The sequence below is a fragment of the Melospiza melodia genome, chromosome 10, assembly GCF_035770615.1.
Source record: "Melospiza melodia melodia isolate bMelMel2 chromosome 10, bMelMel2.pri, whole genome shotgun sequence".
Lineage (NCBI taxonomy): Eukaryota > Metazoa > Chordata > Aves > Passeriformes > Passerellidae > Melospiza > Melospiza melodia.
In genome coordinates this window covers 20,382,727-20,400,071 of record NC_086203.1, presented here as the reverse complement: position 1 = coordinate 20,400,071, position 17,345 = coordinate 20,382,727, and the positions used below count along the sequence as shown (strand labels likewise).

General features: G+C 45.3%; 1 protein-coding gene across 1 annotated transcript; it reads right to left on the bottom strand.

The window, feature by feature from the left end:
- Nucleotides 1-773: 773 nt before the first annotated feature.
- On the bottom strand, nt 774-17,256 carry TPRA1 (transmembrane protein adipocyte associated 1). The gene is made up of 11 exons (XM_063164780.1): nt 17,150-17,256; nt 13,369-13,571; nt 13,090-13,222; nt 10,293-10,379; nt 9,011-9,083; nt 7,994-8,073; nt 6,790-6,900; nt 6,329-6,389; nt 5,210-5,312; nt 4,515-4,595; nt 774-3,652 (listed from the first exon to the last, which is right to left on the bottom strand). The coding sequence occupies exons 2-11, from the start codon at nt 13,557-13,559 to the stop codon at nt 3,418-3,420; spliced, it is 1,155 nt and encodes a 384-aa protein (XP_063020850.1). The 5' UTR covers nt 13,560-13,571; nt 17,150-17,256; the 3' UTR covers nt 774-3,417.
- Between the last annotated feature and the right edge of the window lie 89 nt (nt 17,257-17,345).

The following is a 17,345-nucleotide window of genomic DNA, read 5'->3' as shown; positions in this document are numbered from 1 at the left end:
TTATCTACTTGGCCCACTGCTGCTCAGCAGTGCATGGGAGCAGTTTTAACTGTTTAATGCTGATTCCTCACGGCAGTTAATGTGGCAACGAGAACTTTGCCTCTTAGTGGGACTTGGGCCAGCATTAAGGGACTATCTGGGACTCTGCACCCCCAGATCCCTCCTGGATATTCAGATCTCTTCTAGAGCACATTCCTGGAAGCAGGGAGTATTTGGTTAATTGTGCAGCACCTTGTGTGCTGAACAGTCAGCCCATTGCCTGAGCTCTCAAGACAAGGGCACTGCACTGTGCACCCTGAGCTGTCTGCACCAGCCAGGCAGAGCACAGGGTGCCTGAAGCTCCCTCCCAGAGCACTCACCTGCCTCCTGCTCATTTCTCATCTGCCACCTGCTCACTTCACTTGATGGCACCTGATTTTTGGGCTGAAAAGAGCCCATGAACAGATATTCCTTACTCACCTTTTCTGTCCTCCCCAAGGGTTTCACAGGCTCACACCATTGCTTTTCCAGGCTGGTGAGTTCTCAACCATGAGATTACTCCTCCAGAAGTGTTTCCATAACTGTGATCATTCCTGTCATCCTTCCCTAGGCCTTTCCAGGTGCACACTCCCAGCCAGGTGGCAGACATCACCTGCAAAGATCCAGGAAGGACAGCTGGCCAAGGCAAACAAAACCACATCACACCTGTGCCCATGCATTTCTGCAATTCTTTTTTTAAATCTTCAAGTCATTTTTCCTCCCTAATGTCTCATTTGAGAAATAAAGCATGACTATTTATGCCAAACTTAATTTTATTTATTTTACAAACAAAAATATACATTTATTCTGTATTTTCTCTCTTTTTACCACCCCCCCACACAACACATTTTGCTCAAGAACCACTTTAAGATGGCCCAAAGATTTATATACATAAATACATAACAGGAGGAAGGTCAGTCCATGACCTAGTGCAGAAGCTCCTCAGCAGCAGAACATGGGACAGAAATACTGGAGTCCTGCCAGGAAAGGACAGGATGGATGTTGACAACCTGCACAGGTGATCCTTCAGCACTGAATTCAGATGGTAAAAAAGGCAAATTCATAACAGGCTCTTCACATCACCAAGGAGGGCAGGTAATTCCTTTCACTCAGGGTGTTGGAAATCAACAAATACTCCTTAGGATGGAAAAGCAGTTGCTCCTTTAGTTCTCAACTGCTTTGAAATCTTCATCTCTCTTGACTCTGTCCAAGGCCCAGGGAAGCTTTGGTGGCTCTCCCACCCTTTCTAACCAACAGCAGCTCAGATCAGAGTTGTAAGCAGCACCAGGAGCAGCAGCACAGCAATTCAGGCAGCTCATCATCCATCCCTTTTACAGCAAGCAGTCCAGTGTGGCTCAGGCTGACTGACAGCAGTGACACAGCAGCATGGAACACTTCTCTAACATGACAAGGGCTGACTTGGCCAGCTCCTCATCCAGCCCTTGCAGTCATTGCATGAAATGGAAATGTGACAGGCTATGACCTACAAGAAACTACTCACCTCTAGCACATAGACAGATGGAAGCCTTTTTTCCCCCAGAAGTAAATAAAATAAAAATAAAAAAGAGGGGTGAGGGGATGGGTGGGTTGGGGCATTGTTTGTTTTCAAGGTGCCAGTGCTAGTTAGAGGCCTGCAGGGCAAAGTACCCAGGCAGACAGAGAAGCTGCATTGCTCATTAGCAAAATAAGATAAGCAAAGGCCTGCATAGTTTTGGCAACCAATATGAACTTCATGTTCTTACCCACATTTTCTTTCCCTGTGGTGGGAACACCCGGTAGCAAACACCATCCTCCACCTAATGATCCAAACCAACCCCTCCACACTGCACCTTGCTAACTTTTACCTTACTCTTCAGGAACAGCAGTAAGTTGGGGCAAGAGATTCACACAGTCCCCAAACATTGCAAATTCCCTCTTTCTACCATCTCTAGTGGAAAGCTGCTTACAGCAGATCTCCACCTACCTGGAGGACTCAGGTAGGAAATCATCCCCAAATTTAGAGGAATACATATCTTCACCCTTGGAAAGCACAGGATATCCCAGAAACCAGACTGATGCAGCCTTTATAGGAACAGTTGCTGGATTGGAACACCTCGTTTTGAACCAGCATGCCAGACAGCTCAGACAACAGGAGTCCCTTTTCCAGCAGGGAAGAGGTTAATAAGAAGTTCCAGGAAGTCTTTAAAAGGACTGCTCCCCACGTGCACATCAGCATTTTCAACATATTGAGCCATAAAACTTACACAGACCAGCAGCAGTCTGGGGCTCTGAACTGCAATGTAAGGGAAGGACACTGCCAGAGATACACACCCACCTCCCACTGCAGCTCACCACACACCAGCCAGCTTGGTTCTAGCACACCTAAGGTGTTTGAGTTTCCAGTCACTAAATTCTGACAGCTCAGACTCATCATAGGCTTCTGCTCTGCCTCAAGCACCTGAATATCTCTGGAGCCTTCATCTGCAGAGTCACCTTCCTCCTCCAGCACTCTCCGAGCCCCTGCCAAAGCCATGAAGCAGGGTGCAGATGGAAAACACACCTACCTCACAGGTTTTACTCCTGAAACTCAGCCCTGATTCAGTGCTGTTACTTAGATTTTCCTGTGAGCTCAAATGCACAGCACTACAGCCCCCAGAGACTGCTTCACAGCTCCTTCAGCTCAGCTAGACAGCAGCACTGTTTGTCCTTCTGTCTCCCGACTGTTCAGTCACTTCACATCCATGCTGTGGGCTACCAGCCTTCCCCAAATGTTCTCTGGGCAAGAGAACACTTCATTCCACTTCATAGCTCTTTTTCCCCATACACTGAGAACATTCCTTTTAACCACTAACAACTCCAACTCCCAATTTTCAACAGTGTTAGCTGAAACCAAGGGTGAGTCCCAGTGACCAGCTTCCCTCATCAGACACTATCACCACCTGTGCTGTTGCATTCTGGCAAGATGCAGGCAGCCATGCTGCTTAGCCCAGGAAGATTATCTTTGGTTTCAACCACCAAAATCTTTCTAATTATGTACAATACAGCAGTCAAACCATCCCTAAACACCACTGCTCTAAGTAAGAAACAAGTGCTTTCGGCCACTGAAAAGAAAGGTGCCAGCCAGGACTATCTTCTGGGTCATATTCACATCTGGAACATGGAGGATCAGGAAAGTTCAGTGTTTAAAGGTTTATGAACAAAACCACTCTACAATGTTCTCATGTAGCAACAGAAAGTGTTCTTCCCAAAAGGGTTTGGGGTGCCAACTTAGTTCCACAATAGGTGTTGGAAATCCTAAGGACAAGAGGAAAGCCACAGCAGGTAGCCAAGGGCAGATTTCCAGTGAACATCCTAAGAGCTGTGGTATCAGGAAGTTTGGAAGGAAAGAAGTGAGGCCTCATGTGATTGAGGTGCCCTGCCTCAGGCATTGATGGATTTCCAGCGGTCACTGTCTATGCTGTTGATGCTGCCCACATGGTATGGCATAGAGGCCACATCATCCAGATAGGCTGTGGTGTCAATCTGAGTGCTTGAGTAGAACCCAGCATCCATCCCTTCCTTCTTAGCAACAGCATAAGGGTGGGGTAGGTGCACATCCACATCCTCAGGTTCATCCACCTGACACTTGTAGGAGAAAAGGATCTTCGGTTCAGACCTGGAGAGATGAAAGATTTAAGATGCATGTTTTACCAATGGGGTATCACAGCTACCTATCCTTAACTGAAACTCATCAGTGTTAAGAAGTTGTGCATTTAGACGTCAAACACTCTTTAAATGAGCTTTTGCTGACACAAAAATGAGTCAGAACAGGAGTACACTTCAAGTTCTACCTGTGCACCTCATGAAAACCAAAATACAAACACTTTTAGATCAGCAGTTTTCATCTTTAACTCCAGAAAATGTATCCTTCTAATTCCAAAGGGATGCAGAGGTATATTTTTATATTTTAAAAGCACTTTATCTTCTTATTTTGAAGCCTGCTGTTTCTCGCTAATGACCAACAAACACTAAAGCCCACACTAAACCACTCGTTTTCCCACCAAGGTGCAGTTCCTGTGAGTGGCCACACGGCGGCGACCCCGGCCTGAGAATCGACCTTCCCAGGGCTCTTCACCAGCGAGCTCTGGGCCCATGGCAGAGCCCTCGGCTGAAGAGTCACCGAACTCCCTCATCCTTTCCACAAATTTACCCCAAAACCCACCCAGAAGGCCATTTAAGCCCCCAGGACTCAATTCCTCATTAAGCATCCAGCTATCAACTTCAGCAGAAAAATTTTGTATATGATGCTGATGCTGAAGAAGTGATCCTCTGAAACCTGTGAGGAATCCAGCATCAGCTCTGCACACAAAGGGAGCCCTACACAGAAGTGAGGAGCCACGGGTCACAGAAATTCTTCAAGGGCAGAAATTAAGACTGGTTCTCTAACTGGTGTTGTAGTTGTAGATGGAGAGAACCTGAGCACAAAACACTTAAATGACAATATATACCACTCTAAACTCCTGTTCCTGGCTACTCACCCAAAGAAGCCTTTCAGGAATGCCACATAGATGAGAGGTGCAAAGAAGCTGAAGTAAAGGAACGTGGTAGCATCAACACAGCTGTCAAGAACAAAAGGGAACATGAAGGGATTTAGTACTCCATTACAATACAGCTGAATAACACCCCTCACACCCTCCCAAAGAATCCAATTTCCCTCCAAAGTGTTCAGAGATCAAGGAAAATCGTGCTAAACAAATTTAAACTGGTGCAAAGTTACAGTCATTGTCATCAACATGTGTCACTGCTTCTAGACACTCAGGGGAACTGTGCCAAAACCCAAGGTCTGACCAAGAGCAGAGTCTCAGTACTCCCAATTTTGACTCACAGATGTGACACTGATCCCTGCAGAATGAGACTCCAGGTATAAGGGTGTCTCCATATTTCTAACAAACAGAAAATTTCCTCTCTTATTACCTACTAATGGCCAGTCATCAGTGGATTCACACTACTACTCTCACTCACCACATCAAGACAACTACAGCACACACAGCTCCACAACCTCTCCACTGGGGAGTTTCCTGATTACTTAGAGGCACAAACCAGAACCACCAGAAGGTTTATTCCTTCTCAGGAATACAGCATAGGTTTGTTTTCTAGGGAGGGGCAGTGTTAAAGGACACTCAAATACAACACAAGACCCAGGGCCGCAGACCTCCTCCCGCAGTGTACATACCACAGTCCTTCTATGATATCCACACAGAGGAGAGCACTGCCCAGGCCCTGCACCAGGTTCAGCAGTGCCAGAATGCCAGCATAGATATAAAAACTCTTCCTGGCTGTGGGAAAGACATGGATACACATGAAGCTCAACCTCAAACACCAGACCCATGGAAATCTGTTTGATGGAGATGCCAAATCCAACAGAAGCTTCTCACCACCTTGCCTCTAAGAACTGCTGAAGAATTAAGATTTATTTTTTATTTTACCACCATGCTGGCAGGACTGATGGTGGTAAAATGGACTAAACCAGATGGGTTTTGAGAGCAATGTTACAGCAATACATGCAAAGATTTCATTTGCAAGCATCTGGAACCGTGTCAGTCACATAACTGACTGCAAGGAAAACTGAACAAAACCAACCCAGCTGAACCAGAAGCTGTGCCCTTCCAATGTACAGCACTAAGAAAACTGCCCAGGAGACCTCAACAGGAGCAGCAGGGTATGCTGGACAGCAGGCAGATCACAGGACCTGTGACATGTGACATCCATATCCCCTCCCTCAGGATACCCACACAGCAATGCCAACACTAGTTAGAGAAGACTTAATAACAATAATAAGCTTAATAAGAGCTTACAAACACCTTAATAACAGCTTCTCTTTATTCAGGAGCTGCAGATATTCTGCAACAACAGCAAAAACCAAACAAACAGAAGCATTTACTTACAAAAGTAAAAGCCCAGATAAAAATTGTTGAGCATCTCCCACTCAGCCTTCCCTTCCCAGGGGATGACTAGCACACACACTTTAACATCATGTGTGCATTTCAAAGGAAGCTGTTATTAAGAAGCCATTTCTTAAGGCTCTCAGAAGATTATACATTACATTATACCTGTATCATTATCTGAGCAGTAGGTCTTGTTTTCCTAATGTAATTGTTTAGCTACTAAAGTAGCAGTATAACTGCTCTTACTCTGCTCTCCAAAACACACTAATTTTTCTAGGGATAAGTCCTTTGCCTTGTTATCTAAACTCTGAGATGTGGAATGCATCTGCAGCACAAACACACATAGGAACCTTCTACTCCCATCTATGCTTTATCCTGATGCTATGGAAAACACTACAGTTACCTACAGGGCAAAGAAATCCGGTCTTTCAGAGGAGTTTTTGGCAGAATCACCACCAAGGAATAGACCTGTTGAGACAAAGAACCAACAGTTCCATGGCTGCTTGGCAACTCAACTCAACCATCTTTGCAGGGATGGTGTGTGGTGTTATGCACTCCCTACATGTCTCAGGGCAGAGGCACAAACCCTTAACATTAAACACACTACAGAATGAAAGCCCCACAACTCCCCCCATCAGCACAAAACAGCTGAGAAACACAGGAGGGAGGAACATCTGAGCTCAGCTGGAATACAGCTTCAGCACTCCCACTGCACCTTAACTGCTTCAGCTTCCCCACCACATGAGAAGCATCACTATTGTGCTGCAGGAGGGGGACTGGGGCATTATTGTGCTCAGATCATCCTCCTTGCTCCAATTAGAAAATACAAAGAAGCTATCAGAGTGCATAACATATTCTCAGAACTTACCAGGAAGAAGAAACAGGAGCTGGCAAGCCAAAAGTGTCTCCCACCATGGCCATAGATATTGAAGTCTTCTGCTGAGAGGTGGGCATCAGGGTACAGGATTTCCAGGGTGCCCTAGGAGAGAAGTGGCACCAATATGACTCTGTTACAAGCAGTATCCTCACTTAAATGCATATTTGGACAAGGGACACCATGTTTAAAGAAGTTTAGAAAGCAGCTGGCTTGCCCCCCACCCCCAACCCAACCAAGCCCTGCCCTACTTAGACCAAGTTACACTCACACAGAAGAGGAAGAAACTAAAGACAAGAAGTGAGGAGAGAAAGAGTGACAGGAATCTACATCTGAAGGAAACTGGCACCAGTGACATTACAGAAGAGAGACTGAGGTGGACAGAGGATGCAAGCACTTTCCTGTCTAAAATAGACCAAGAGCTTCATTTCCATCTTTAAAGTAGACCTTTCTGCTGAAACATCCAGAATATAATTAGCTTGGGAAAGGACACTGTCTTGTTTAGGAGCTACTCATACAGACAGTGGGGAGCAAAGTGCTTGTAAGCACTACTGAACCCAGATATAGCTCCAACACTTGATATTTTATGAGGCTCCTCCAGCTTTATCATGTGGTAGTGATCAGCTCACTGCCTCTGCAGCCAAGAGCCTGGTCCCAGAACAAAGCAGTGTGTGTTATTCTGGCACTGCCCTGAGTACAGAGACATGGGCTGACCACTGACATGCTGAGGAGGAGAATGAACCCAGACACAGATTGCATTGTTCAGGGACATGAAGACATGCCTAATAAACTGAGCCAGCAAGCCAGCTGCTCATCTGAAGAGAAGCAGGAGCTCTCAGCTCTCAGAGACTCAGCAGACAATGGCACTGCAGTGCCCTTACTTAGCAAGCACATGGTTTTCATGGCCCTTGAGGCCAGATCCAGAACTTGTGTTCAGGTGTGGAAAACCTCACTCTTGTTCCCAGATTTACTAAACAATGCAATCCACCCAAACCTCATTTCTTCACCTTACCTGACCTGTTTATGCAGCAAAGAAGACAAGCAGATACTATCTGCTTACACTGCCACAAACATTCAGTTTTCCTCCAAAACCTCATTTAAAGAGCAAAGCTGCCACTTTCAGAGAGGAGTCAGACACTTAATTGCTTAACTTCAAGCAAAGTTCCTTCTTTTGCAAATTCTGCTTCAGTGTACTCACCTGGGTGACAGAATATGCCAGAGACAGCACAGTGGTGATTGCCAGCACACGTTTCACACTCGACTTGCTCTCCAGGTGACCTGCAATTATGGGGAATGGAAGTGACTCAGGATGTAATCCCAGCACTGGTTAAAAACAGTTCCTTCCAGAAGCAATAAAGGAAAACACTTTTATTTCCAGAAGCCTTCAAGGAAAGGTTAAAGCTCACTAAACCCTGTTTGGAGAGTTGAGCCTTTCACAGGCAAAAATCCTATTTATGAAACAACAAATTTTAACTTGCTTTCCTCCTGTCCACAGTAAGAGAAAACAACTAAGTCCTTCTGCAGAAAAGAAAAAAAAAAAAAAAGTAATTTCTCCAGCATCAAGTACACTGATATATTATAAAGCTGCTCCTCAGGAAGAAGAGTTTATGGGAGGCTGGGGTAGAAAAATCTGTACTGGAATATACTGAAGTAGGCAATTTCCAGAAACTCCTTCCAATCTAAATTATTCTACGAGCCCTCAAAAGATGAAAAATGCAGTGCTCACATGTCCCACTGACATGTACAACAGTGACACCCACCCTTTCCTCTACCTCTGATCCACAGGGAGAGGCATTTTCACTTATATAACTGAAAAACTGAAGATAAAGCATTTGAATGCAACCAGGATTGATCAAACCAATTAAGGATGGAATGAAGGGGATTGAAGGGCCCCCAACAGGACTATCTTAAATAAAATGAGCTTGAAACAAAGATCAGACTGTTGATCTTGGCATAAAAATCTTACTTAAGCTGTACACTCTATTGTATGGGTGCAGGACAAACCAAGCACATATAAACCCTTATATCACACAAACCATAGGTCTGTAAGTGTAATGAGGCCTTCAGCCACTTCTAACTAAATCTCCACAATTTACCCTTTGTATTTATTCTATGACCTCTTCACTTATAACATCAGCATCACCACAAACTTACAAAAGCAACCTCTGTGAAAGGAAAGGCATCAGGAAATAATCAAAGCACTCCTGACACATACCAAAGGCAAGGCCTAGGATCACCACGCTCAGTTCAATCGCCAGAAGGAAGAACCTTGTGATCTCCCACAGGATCTGAGAGATAACAGAGACCAGATAAACATGATTAGATATTTGAAGGAACCAGTTTGAAGTTAATAAAGCAAAACTCCAGGGGATGGCAGCCTCTGAAGGCCTGGTCATTTCCACAAACCCTTCTCATGCTTTGTAGGGGTACTGATCACATGCTGGTTCCAAGCCCTGTTCCTGCCTGTGGAACAGAACAGTTGTGAGGGAAGGAGCAAATAGCAGCTCTGCAGAGAGGAAGGGGCCATGGTTTGCCTCAGTTGAGGATTTGTCACTTGTTTCAGATGTGTTCTTGCTGCTGTGCTCCTGAAGAGCACAAGCCCATGATGACCTCAAAAGTAAAATACTAAACAAGGCCAGTTCTCAAAGCAGTAGATCTGCCTGAACAAACTCTGTATTCTGCCCTCTTCCAAAGCCACTGGTCCTTACATCCAAAGCATATTCAAGTAAAAAGCACCCCCTGTTCCAGCTGTCAGTTGCAACCTCATGTTTTATTTGGTCAAACAACACCCATAAAAAGCAGGTAAGGCAATTTTTCAGGGAGTCATGCAATAAATCAGTGCCAAACCTAGAACAAGCACCCAGATTCTGGCTTATTAACCCTTTACTCTGAACACTGATCCCAGAGAATAATGCCCAAAGACCTACACTCTGTAGGTGACTCCTCTTTCTCTAACAGCTCAAGCACTGCAAAGCTTTTTGTTTTAAGTAATATTTTGCTACAAGTCAAATTAATGCAAAGGAACAGCACATACAAAGATATTTCCTCGTTGCTAAAGGTTCACCCTGTGCTCAGAGTGGTTGCAAGGACATTCAGGTGTCAGCTTCAAAGGGTAAGTTGGTTTTATTTGCATTCAATACAAAAACTTTAACATTTTCAAAGAGCCACTGGAATACTGCAAGAGTAACAAAGGCCAGGTCTTGCCTATCCATTAAAGGTATCTGAATGTTCACCTCTTGCAAAAGGGACCCATTTAATCCCTGTAACAGGAAACTTTTGCTGCTACTATTTGTGTGTCTATTTTAGGAAATCCATTGTTTTACCGTCCTGGATGTTGTGATGATTTAGATCCAGCTATCAAAACAGGATTCCACAGTACACATACTTACTGCAAAAAAAGCACATTCTTCTTGTACACATGTAAGAGGGAAGCCAGAGCAGATTGCTGTGATCAGAAGTTTACAAAGCACAGCCTCTAAAGTCAGTGTTGCACCTACCTTGTCAGCAACCATGGCAGCATCAGAGGCACTCACAGTCATGGAGACAACAGCTCGGGCAATGCCAACTAAAGCCACCACAAACACCTGCAAAAAAAAGAGCAAAAATGAGCTCATGTCAAAAGGCACATATGCAGTAGTGATTAGAAACCCTTTTGGAACACCACTTTCAGGTCAGCTTTCCAGGCTGATAACGTGTACTAAGAATTTCCTGTAGCAGACTAGAGTTAATTTCCTGCAAAAGATTCCTCAGACCCATTAGATAGGAGCAGTGCCTTGGAATTTGGGAAGGAACAATTGTCTCAGATTAAGCTCTGAAGAGTTCTTCACCCAATCTTTACAACAGTATCTTTAGTCTTCCCTTCATTCCACTGGGGCAGGGGAGGAGAAAAAGAAACAGAAAAAACATTACAAAACCTCTGAATTACAAAACCAAATGGTTGGTATGTCTGACTAAACCAATCACATCAGATAACAGAAACCACTAAATACCAACTATACAACTGTGGCAAAACTAAACCTGCAGCTCTCTCACTCCATACTGACAATGCTCAGGAATGCAGAGGAAAAGTCACCTGCAGCCACCAGCTTTAAAACATCTTGCCCTGCTGCAGAGTGCAACACAGAGATCCCCAACTCACTTCACATACCATTGAAGCATGACAGCTCAGTGAGGCTCAGTTTCCCTGCGCTGTCACAGCCACACTATGCAATTAAGAGCTCAGTTGGATGTATCTACACTCCACTGTGCAGACTTACACTCTAAGAAAGTGGAGTTTTCCAGATAAAATTCTCTAAATGTCACTTTGATCCTAATGGTGGAGGTAGGAGACAGCCAAACCTATCAGAGAACCAAGAGTCCAAGCTGATTCTAAGGTGGTTGCAGAATGGAAATGACCAATAAATGATCCACAGATGAATTTCTCTTTCTTAGAGGAAGAAGAGACAGCAATGGCAAGAAAGAAGATTACAATAATCCCTCCTGGGGTGGAAAACTCCATGACAAAACAAAGACAAAAAAGATGGGTGCCTGCAGATATATAATGGTGTTGTAGAGCTGCAACAGCTCACTGGAGAGGAACACACATCTTTTTGTTTCCTCTCTAAGCAGGTAGAGACTCTTCCCAATCTGTTACCTCCACATTAATCACCAACTCCACAGAAAGCATTCCTCTAGAACATGACAAACAGACAATTTAAAGGAAGACCTCACAGAACACACTTCCATCCTCATTTCCCAATAACATACTCAAGAAATGAGTATGAAACTGAGTTAAAGCATTTTCCTCTAACACTGTGAACTGGATTTGGCTGGGATAGAGGAAATTTCCTTCACAGCAGCTGGTATGAGGCTGTGTTTAGGATTCTTATGCTCAAAACTGTGTTGATAACACAAATGTTTTCATTACTGCTGCACTGCACTTACACAGAATGCAAGACATTTTTGCCTCTCATCCCACTAAAGCAATGAGTTGGCTGGAGGCGCACAAGTTAAGAGGGGACAGCTGACCCAAGGAATATCCCATGTGGCATCATGCTCAGCACATAAAGACAGGAAGAAGGAGGAAGGAAAAGACTTTCAGAGTAATGGTGTTTGTCTTCCCCAGTAACCATTACATGTGATGGAACCCTGCTTTCCTGGAAACAGCAAAACACCTGCCTGCCCATGGAAAGTGATAAGTGAATGCCTTGCTTTGCTTTCTCTGTGTGCACAGCTTTTGCTTTGGCTTATTAAACTGTCTTTATCTCTACCCACAAGTTTTCTCACTTTTATTCTTCTGATTCTCTCCTCTGTTCCAGTGAGGGGGAGTGAGAGAGCATCTGTGTGGGGCTGAGCTGCCATCCAGAGCATGAACTCAGTTCACTTTCCTCCCTTTGGTTTATCAAGAGTTTTGTTTTTCAAAGCCTTTGGCACAAACCTCTACAGACCATGTGCATTACTGGAAACATGTAGGAAGGTTTAAATCCAGACTGGAAAGGGATGATAATATTTTTAAAAGGTTGAAACATTTGTGCATATACCTGGTTATTCAAAACTGTGCAGAAGCCCAAAACCCCAACTCCTGGCTTGAAAGGGCCAACAAAGATTCAGGTAAGGCTACTAGGGCAAGCCAGGATATCAAAAAGCTTCTGAATGGAATTTTTAAACAAATTTAGGCAGGTCCTTAGCTGCATTTATGATGTCCTGCAAGCAGTATCAAAGGGCACCATAGGACTGGTGAGAGGAGAACAGCAAGATCTTTGATGTTTGTGAACTGTAACTGTACTGAATATTCTGTTTCCACCTAAGGAATGATAAAGAATATCAAGTCAGGGCCACTTTGACATGATGTGAAAGAAACTAAGAGGGTTGGGTTTCTACATTCCCAGACTAACCAGAACTCTGTCACATAACCATTTCCCCTAGCAGATGACCAAGCTTTTCAACAATTTGACACAAATTATTCTCCTTTCACTACCTCATTGGAAAGCTGGGTTTGTGTCCCATGCTACTTACTGCAAGGAGCAAAGCAAGCATAAGATACTACATTTCAAGACATCAAAAGCCAGAAAAGAAGGAAAAAGGAAAAAATGGAATCAGCACAGGAGAACAAAACCCAGCAGATCTGGCCCCAGAACCTATTAAAAGCTGAATTCCAACAGGGAAAAAAATGTCTACTTTTTGTAGTACACCTTCAACTGAAAGCAGGGAAAGCAGATTTTATCCCTGCTGGTCTAGGCTCTCTCCACTAGTTCAGTGATATTGTTCAGGAGTGATAATAAAAATAACAGTTCAAAGGCCCAGAGTGGTACTCACTAGTATGTAGAATGTAGTGAAGATTGGGCTGGAAGTCACCCGGATTTTGGCCCTGGCAGAGGGCAGCTTCCAGAGGAGAAACATAAAGAAAAGCACATTGGGAACCAGGAGCAGAAGATCCCAGTAGCGGACTCTGCAAAAAGTAAATAAAACAGGTTTTATCCCTGATCTTCAGGCTCTAGAAAGGAAAGCACCAGCCCTGATCCCTTCTCAAGCAAACTGAGAAACAAACAAAGCTCTTTCCCTTGGTCAAGGGTCAGACCATTTCCTCCAGCTCACCTGGACTTCCCAATGTCTTCATAGAGCAGCAGCAGGCACTTGTGTGGCACTGTGATGTTGGTGTCGTTGGTCACGTGCGTTGTCATTGGGGACAGAGTTGTCACATTATCCAGCGCTGTCACCAGCGCAGTCGAATGTGTGATGTTGTCAGACACAGAGAATGTCATCACAGACATCATGGACTGGAACATCCTGTCCTCCTTCTGGTCCAGATCAAACAGAGCAAGACAACCACAGCAGAGGAAAAAAAGGCAATATTAAATCAGTTGTGAGTCACAGCTAAAAAACACATCCTTGACATTAAGCCCCTGCACAACAGCTTCCTGCCTGCTACAGCCAATTATCACCATGTCAAAGACTGCATGACACAATGAAATGCCACCTGCCCTAAGTCTGGACACAGCCATTAGGGTGGTCAGTACAAAGCCACACTTTGATATCAGAGTAACAAGCACCTTCAAATGGCGCTGTGTGCGATTAAATTTTGTCATTCTTGGAGCTTCAGCAGATTCCTAGAAGAAATCAAGACTCAACAGCAATACATGGCATCATCAGATAGAGACAAAACCCCTACTTTACCAGGATATTTATTCTTGGTCCCAAGATCAAGAAGTGATAGTAATTTGACTTCATACTGCAAAGAAAAGATAAAAGTCCCTCCTAAAACCCCATTGCTGTTACCAGCTCTGAAGTCTGAGAGCAGGGGGAGCCTCACATAGGCCCACCTAAAGGGACTGTACAGTCTTTACCTTTCAAACCCAACCCTGGCAAAAACCAACACGCAGCTTTCTTTTTCTAACCCTCTGCAAGACACCAGAACAACTCTATTTTTGAGCAACTCTCTTCCCACCCTAAAGCAGAACCCTGACTGTTAAGGTACTTCAGTAGCTACAAGCTGAATACAAACACAGGGTCCAATCACCCAAAGAGAGATCACAGACAACCCACAGATGCAGAAATGATAAATCTCTGACAGCCAACATCTTAAAGATGCACATTGCCAGGGACAGCACTCGAGCAGTCTGTGTGTTATAGCTAATCCAGGATTTATTTAAAAAAATTCTCCCTGTTTGACTCCAGCCCTGACTTGCGTGGTGCAAACTGACAGCCCCATGACAGGGCTCAGAAGGTATTTTCCCTTAGAGGTTGTGAGTGAGTCACCAGCTGGAAAGCAACAGCACAGCCCTGTGTCATCTGCTGAGCTTTCAGAGTTCAGTAGCACCTTCTTCAGAGACTTGCTTGAGACTGTCAGTCATAGGCTCTTCTTTCTCTTTCTTCAGAGGCTGACACTCTTCCCAGGTTCTCTAAGGGGCAAGGGAATCATCCCATCCTCAGCCAACAAACCTTCCCTTTGATTCACCCCTGCTGACAGATATTCCCTGAGCTGGGATTGTCTTTTGTGACTGCTGCATGCAGTGCTGCATGAGAGGCATCACAGTAAATAAACACACAGATCTGGAAGGAGCAGCTTTGTGCCAAGATGGCAAAGTCTTGGCCAAAAAATTCTAAGTAGAGGCTCCAGCAAACGACCTTCCCATTCCAAACTCTTCTCTGGAAATGTCCTCTCTTCCCTCCAGCTACTCATTTCTCTGAACTGCCAAGAGAAGAATTTTCCCTGAATAATTTTGCTCCATTCTTTTCCTCTGTAACACCACTACATGTCAGTAGAGCTGAGGTCAAGAACAGTCACATTTGCCAGCACAGAAAAAATTCTACATGATTTTTTAAAAAGCTGGGGAAAAGTTAAGAAGAAGCTCACAGACCATGGGCAGAATGGGCAGAATAACATTATTAACTGTGAACCATCACAACCTCCTAGTAGCTCTTCTGAGACAAATAATTCCATCTGCCTGCCACACTGAAAAGAGCTCAAGTATAAAGCTGTGAGAGATTTACATTAGCAAAGCAATTTCTTATGAAAAGAGCAAGCAGGCTCCATTGTTTTTCACCAGAAGCCACCACTATCACACAACAGCAGCTGCTGATAAGGAGAGGAGTTGGCCACATGGAACAGAAGTCATGAGGTTTCAAAGGGCAAAGCAGAATCAAGCTCACCTCTCAGCCAGGCTGCTCACTACAGCCTGGTACTTGTATTCTTCCTCCCCACATAAAGTGTACACAAAGCAGAGCAACAGAACAGCCAAGGTGGTAAGAGAGGGCAGCCAAGGCCACCAGCCAGCACTGTGCTTTTCTAAAAGCTAAGGTCTACAGCACAGATGTTGAGAACTGGAACACTCCTGTCCAAATCAACAGCAAAAAATCCCACAGCAGCAAGACCAAGAATTGAGGGAAAGGATCCAACTAGGGATCAGCAATGCTGCTCCTTTCAGCACACTGTCCTTGCCCTGTCTGGTCCTAAATAAATCCAGTCAGCTGAGCATATCCAAGAGTTCACTCACCACACCCTGCCTCCACAGGACTGCCTGCTTCAGCCAGCCCAGCCCATCAGGGGTAAAATCACCCCAGAGCCACGGGGAAAGAAACCAGGGCTGCTATCATGGTCTCCCTTTTTCATCCAGCAGGCAGCTCTGTACACCAGAACACAAAATAACATGTTCTCCTACACTCCAGATGAAGTCAGGCTGATTTGGTGAAGGCCAATTCCTCAGTCCAGACCCTGCATTCAGACTAAGAACATGGGCATGATTCCTGGGCTGCAGTGACAGAGCACTGGGCAGGGCTCTGCTGCACCTTCAGGGAAATGTTATTGGTCCTTGAATCATGGCACTGTAACAGTATCAGAGCTCAATGAAATTCAGACTTCACATCATTGGCAATTGTGTCTGTTCCTTCCAAGCCCACCTACAGAAAGATGAATTACAAACTGCACAAGTTGCACCTGTAACACCTGTAATAAAAAAATCAAAACTTTTCTGTCTTTCTGCAAGCAGCATCAGAAAGTCTCTTAAGTACAGATCGTGATATGTTTAAGACTGCTTCTTATGATACTGTATTTGTGCAATAAAAACTGCACTGACCAGATCCCTGCTCAAATAATATAACTGCTACTTCAGTAACTTAAACGCTTAAAAATACCCCAGAACACTAGAAGCAAAAAAACAACAACCAAAAAAAAAAAAAAAAAAAAAAACCCAAAAAAAACAACAAAAAAAACCAGCCCCACCACCAAAAAAATAGCTTTTTTTTTTCTTTCGGTTCTCTCTCTTCCTTTTTAAGAAATAACCTCAACCCTCCCTTCTGGTCACAACAGTTGCATTTTTCATTTCACTCTGAGAATTTAAGACGGGGATTTTCCCTCAGTAATTGAGGCGCTCCCTTCCACCTTCTCTCTCACATCTCGTTCTGAACTAAGCTTAAAAAGAAAGGAACTGCAACGAGGGGGTGGGGGGGGGGGGGGAAGAGAAATACAGAAAGCAGAAGTATAAACACTAAGCCTAAACCCTCAGAGACAGAGAACCATGGCCCAGAGGTGGATTTCAGAAATACGTATCCCGGGGTTTTTTCTGTTTTGGTTTTGATTCCTGTGGAAGGCGGGGGCACAACACGCAAGGAAAGTAGCAGAGCGCGGTCACTCGGTTCCAGCTGCCGAGGAGGCGCCGCCGGTCCCACAGGCACAGCCGAGCCCCGCTGCAGTTCCAGCCCAGCCTGCAGCTGCCCAGGGCTGCCCCGCAGCTCCGGCCATGGGGCTCTAGGAGGCCCTCGGAGGCCCGCGGCCCCGCCGCCCCGCTCTGAGGCGCCGCAGTGTCGCTCTCTCCCTCCTTCTCCACTGCCCCCCTCCCGCGGCCCCGCTCCGCCCGTCCCCACCGGGCCTCGTTCGTACCCAGCCCCGCTCCCGCCGCCGTCGCTGCTCTGCTCAGTCCCGGGGTCCCGGCCCCGCCATCCCAGCCGCGGCCCCGCCGCTCCCCTCAGCCGGGGAGCGTCGCTGAAAAGAGGCCAGAGCGCAGCGCCGCGCAGCCAGGCGGAAACGGGGCCGCCACAGCCGGGGCTTATCGGCCGAGCCCAGGGGCGCTATTGAG

Excerpts from the sequence above, each read along its gene's own strand:
- TPRA1 (XM_063164780.1), bottom strand. The coding sequence starts at position 13,559 with ATGTTCCAGTCCATGATGTCTGTGATGACATTCTCTGTGTCTGACAAC. Across the intron at positions 6,901-7,993 it reads TGGCATATTCTGTCACCCAG|GGCACCCTGGAAATCCTGTA; the intron begins GTGAGTACACTG and ends CTTCTCTCCTAG. Across the intron at positions 5,313-6,328 it reads AGACCGGATTTCTTTGCCCT|CCAGGAAGAGTTTTTATATC; the intron begins GTAGGTAACTGT and ends TCTTTCCCACAG.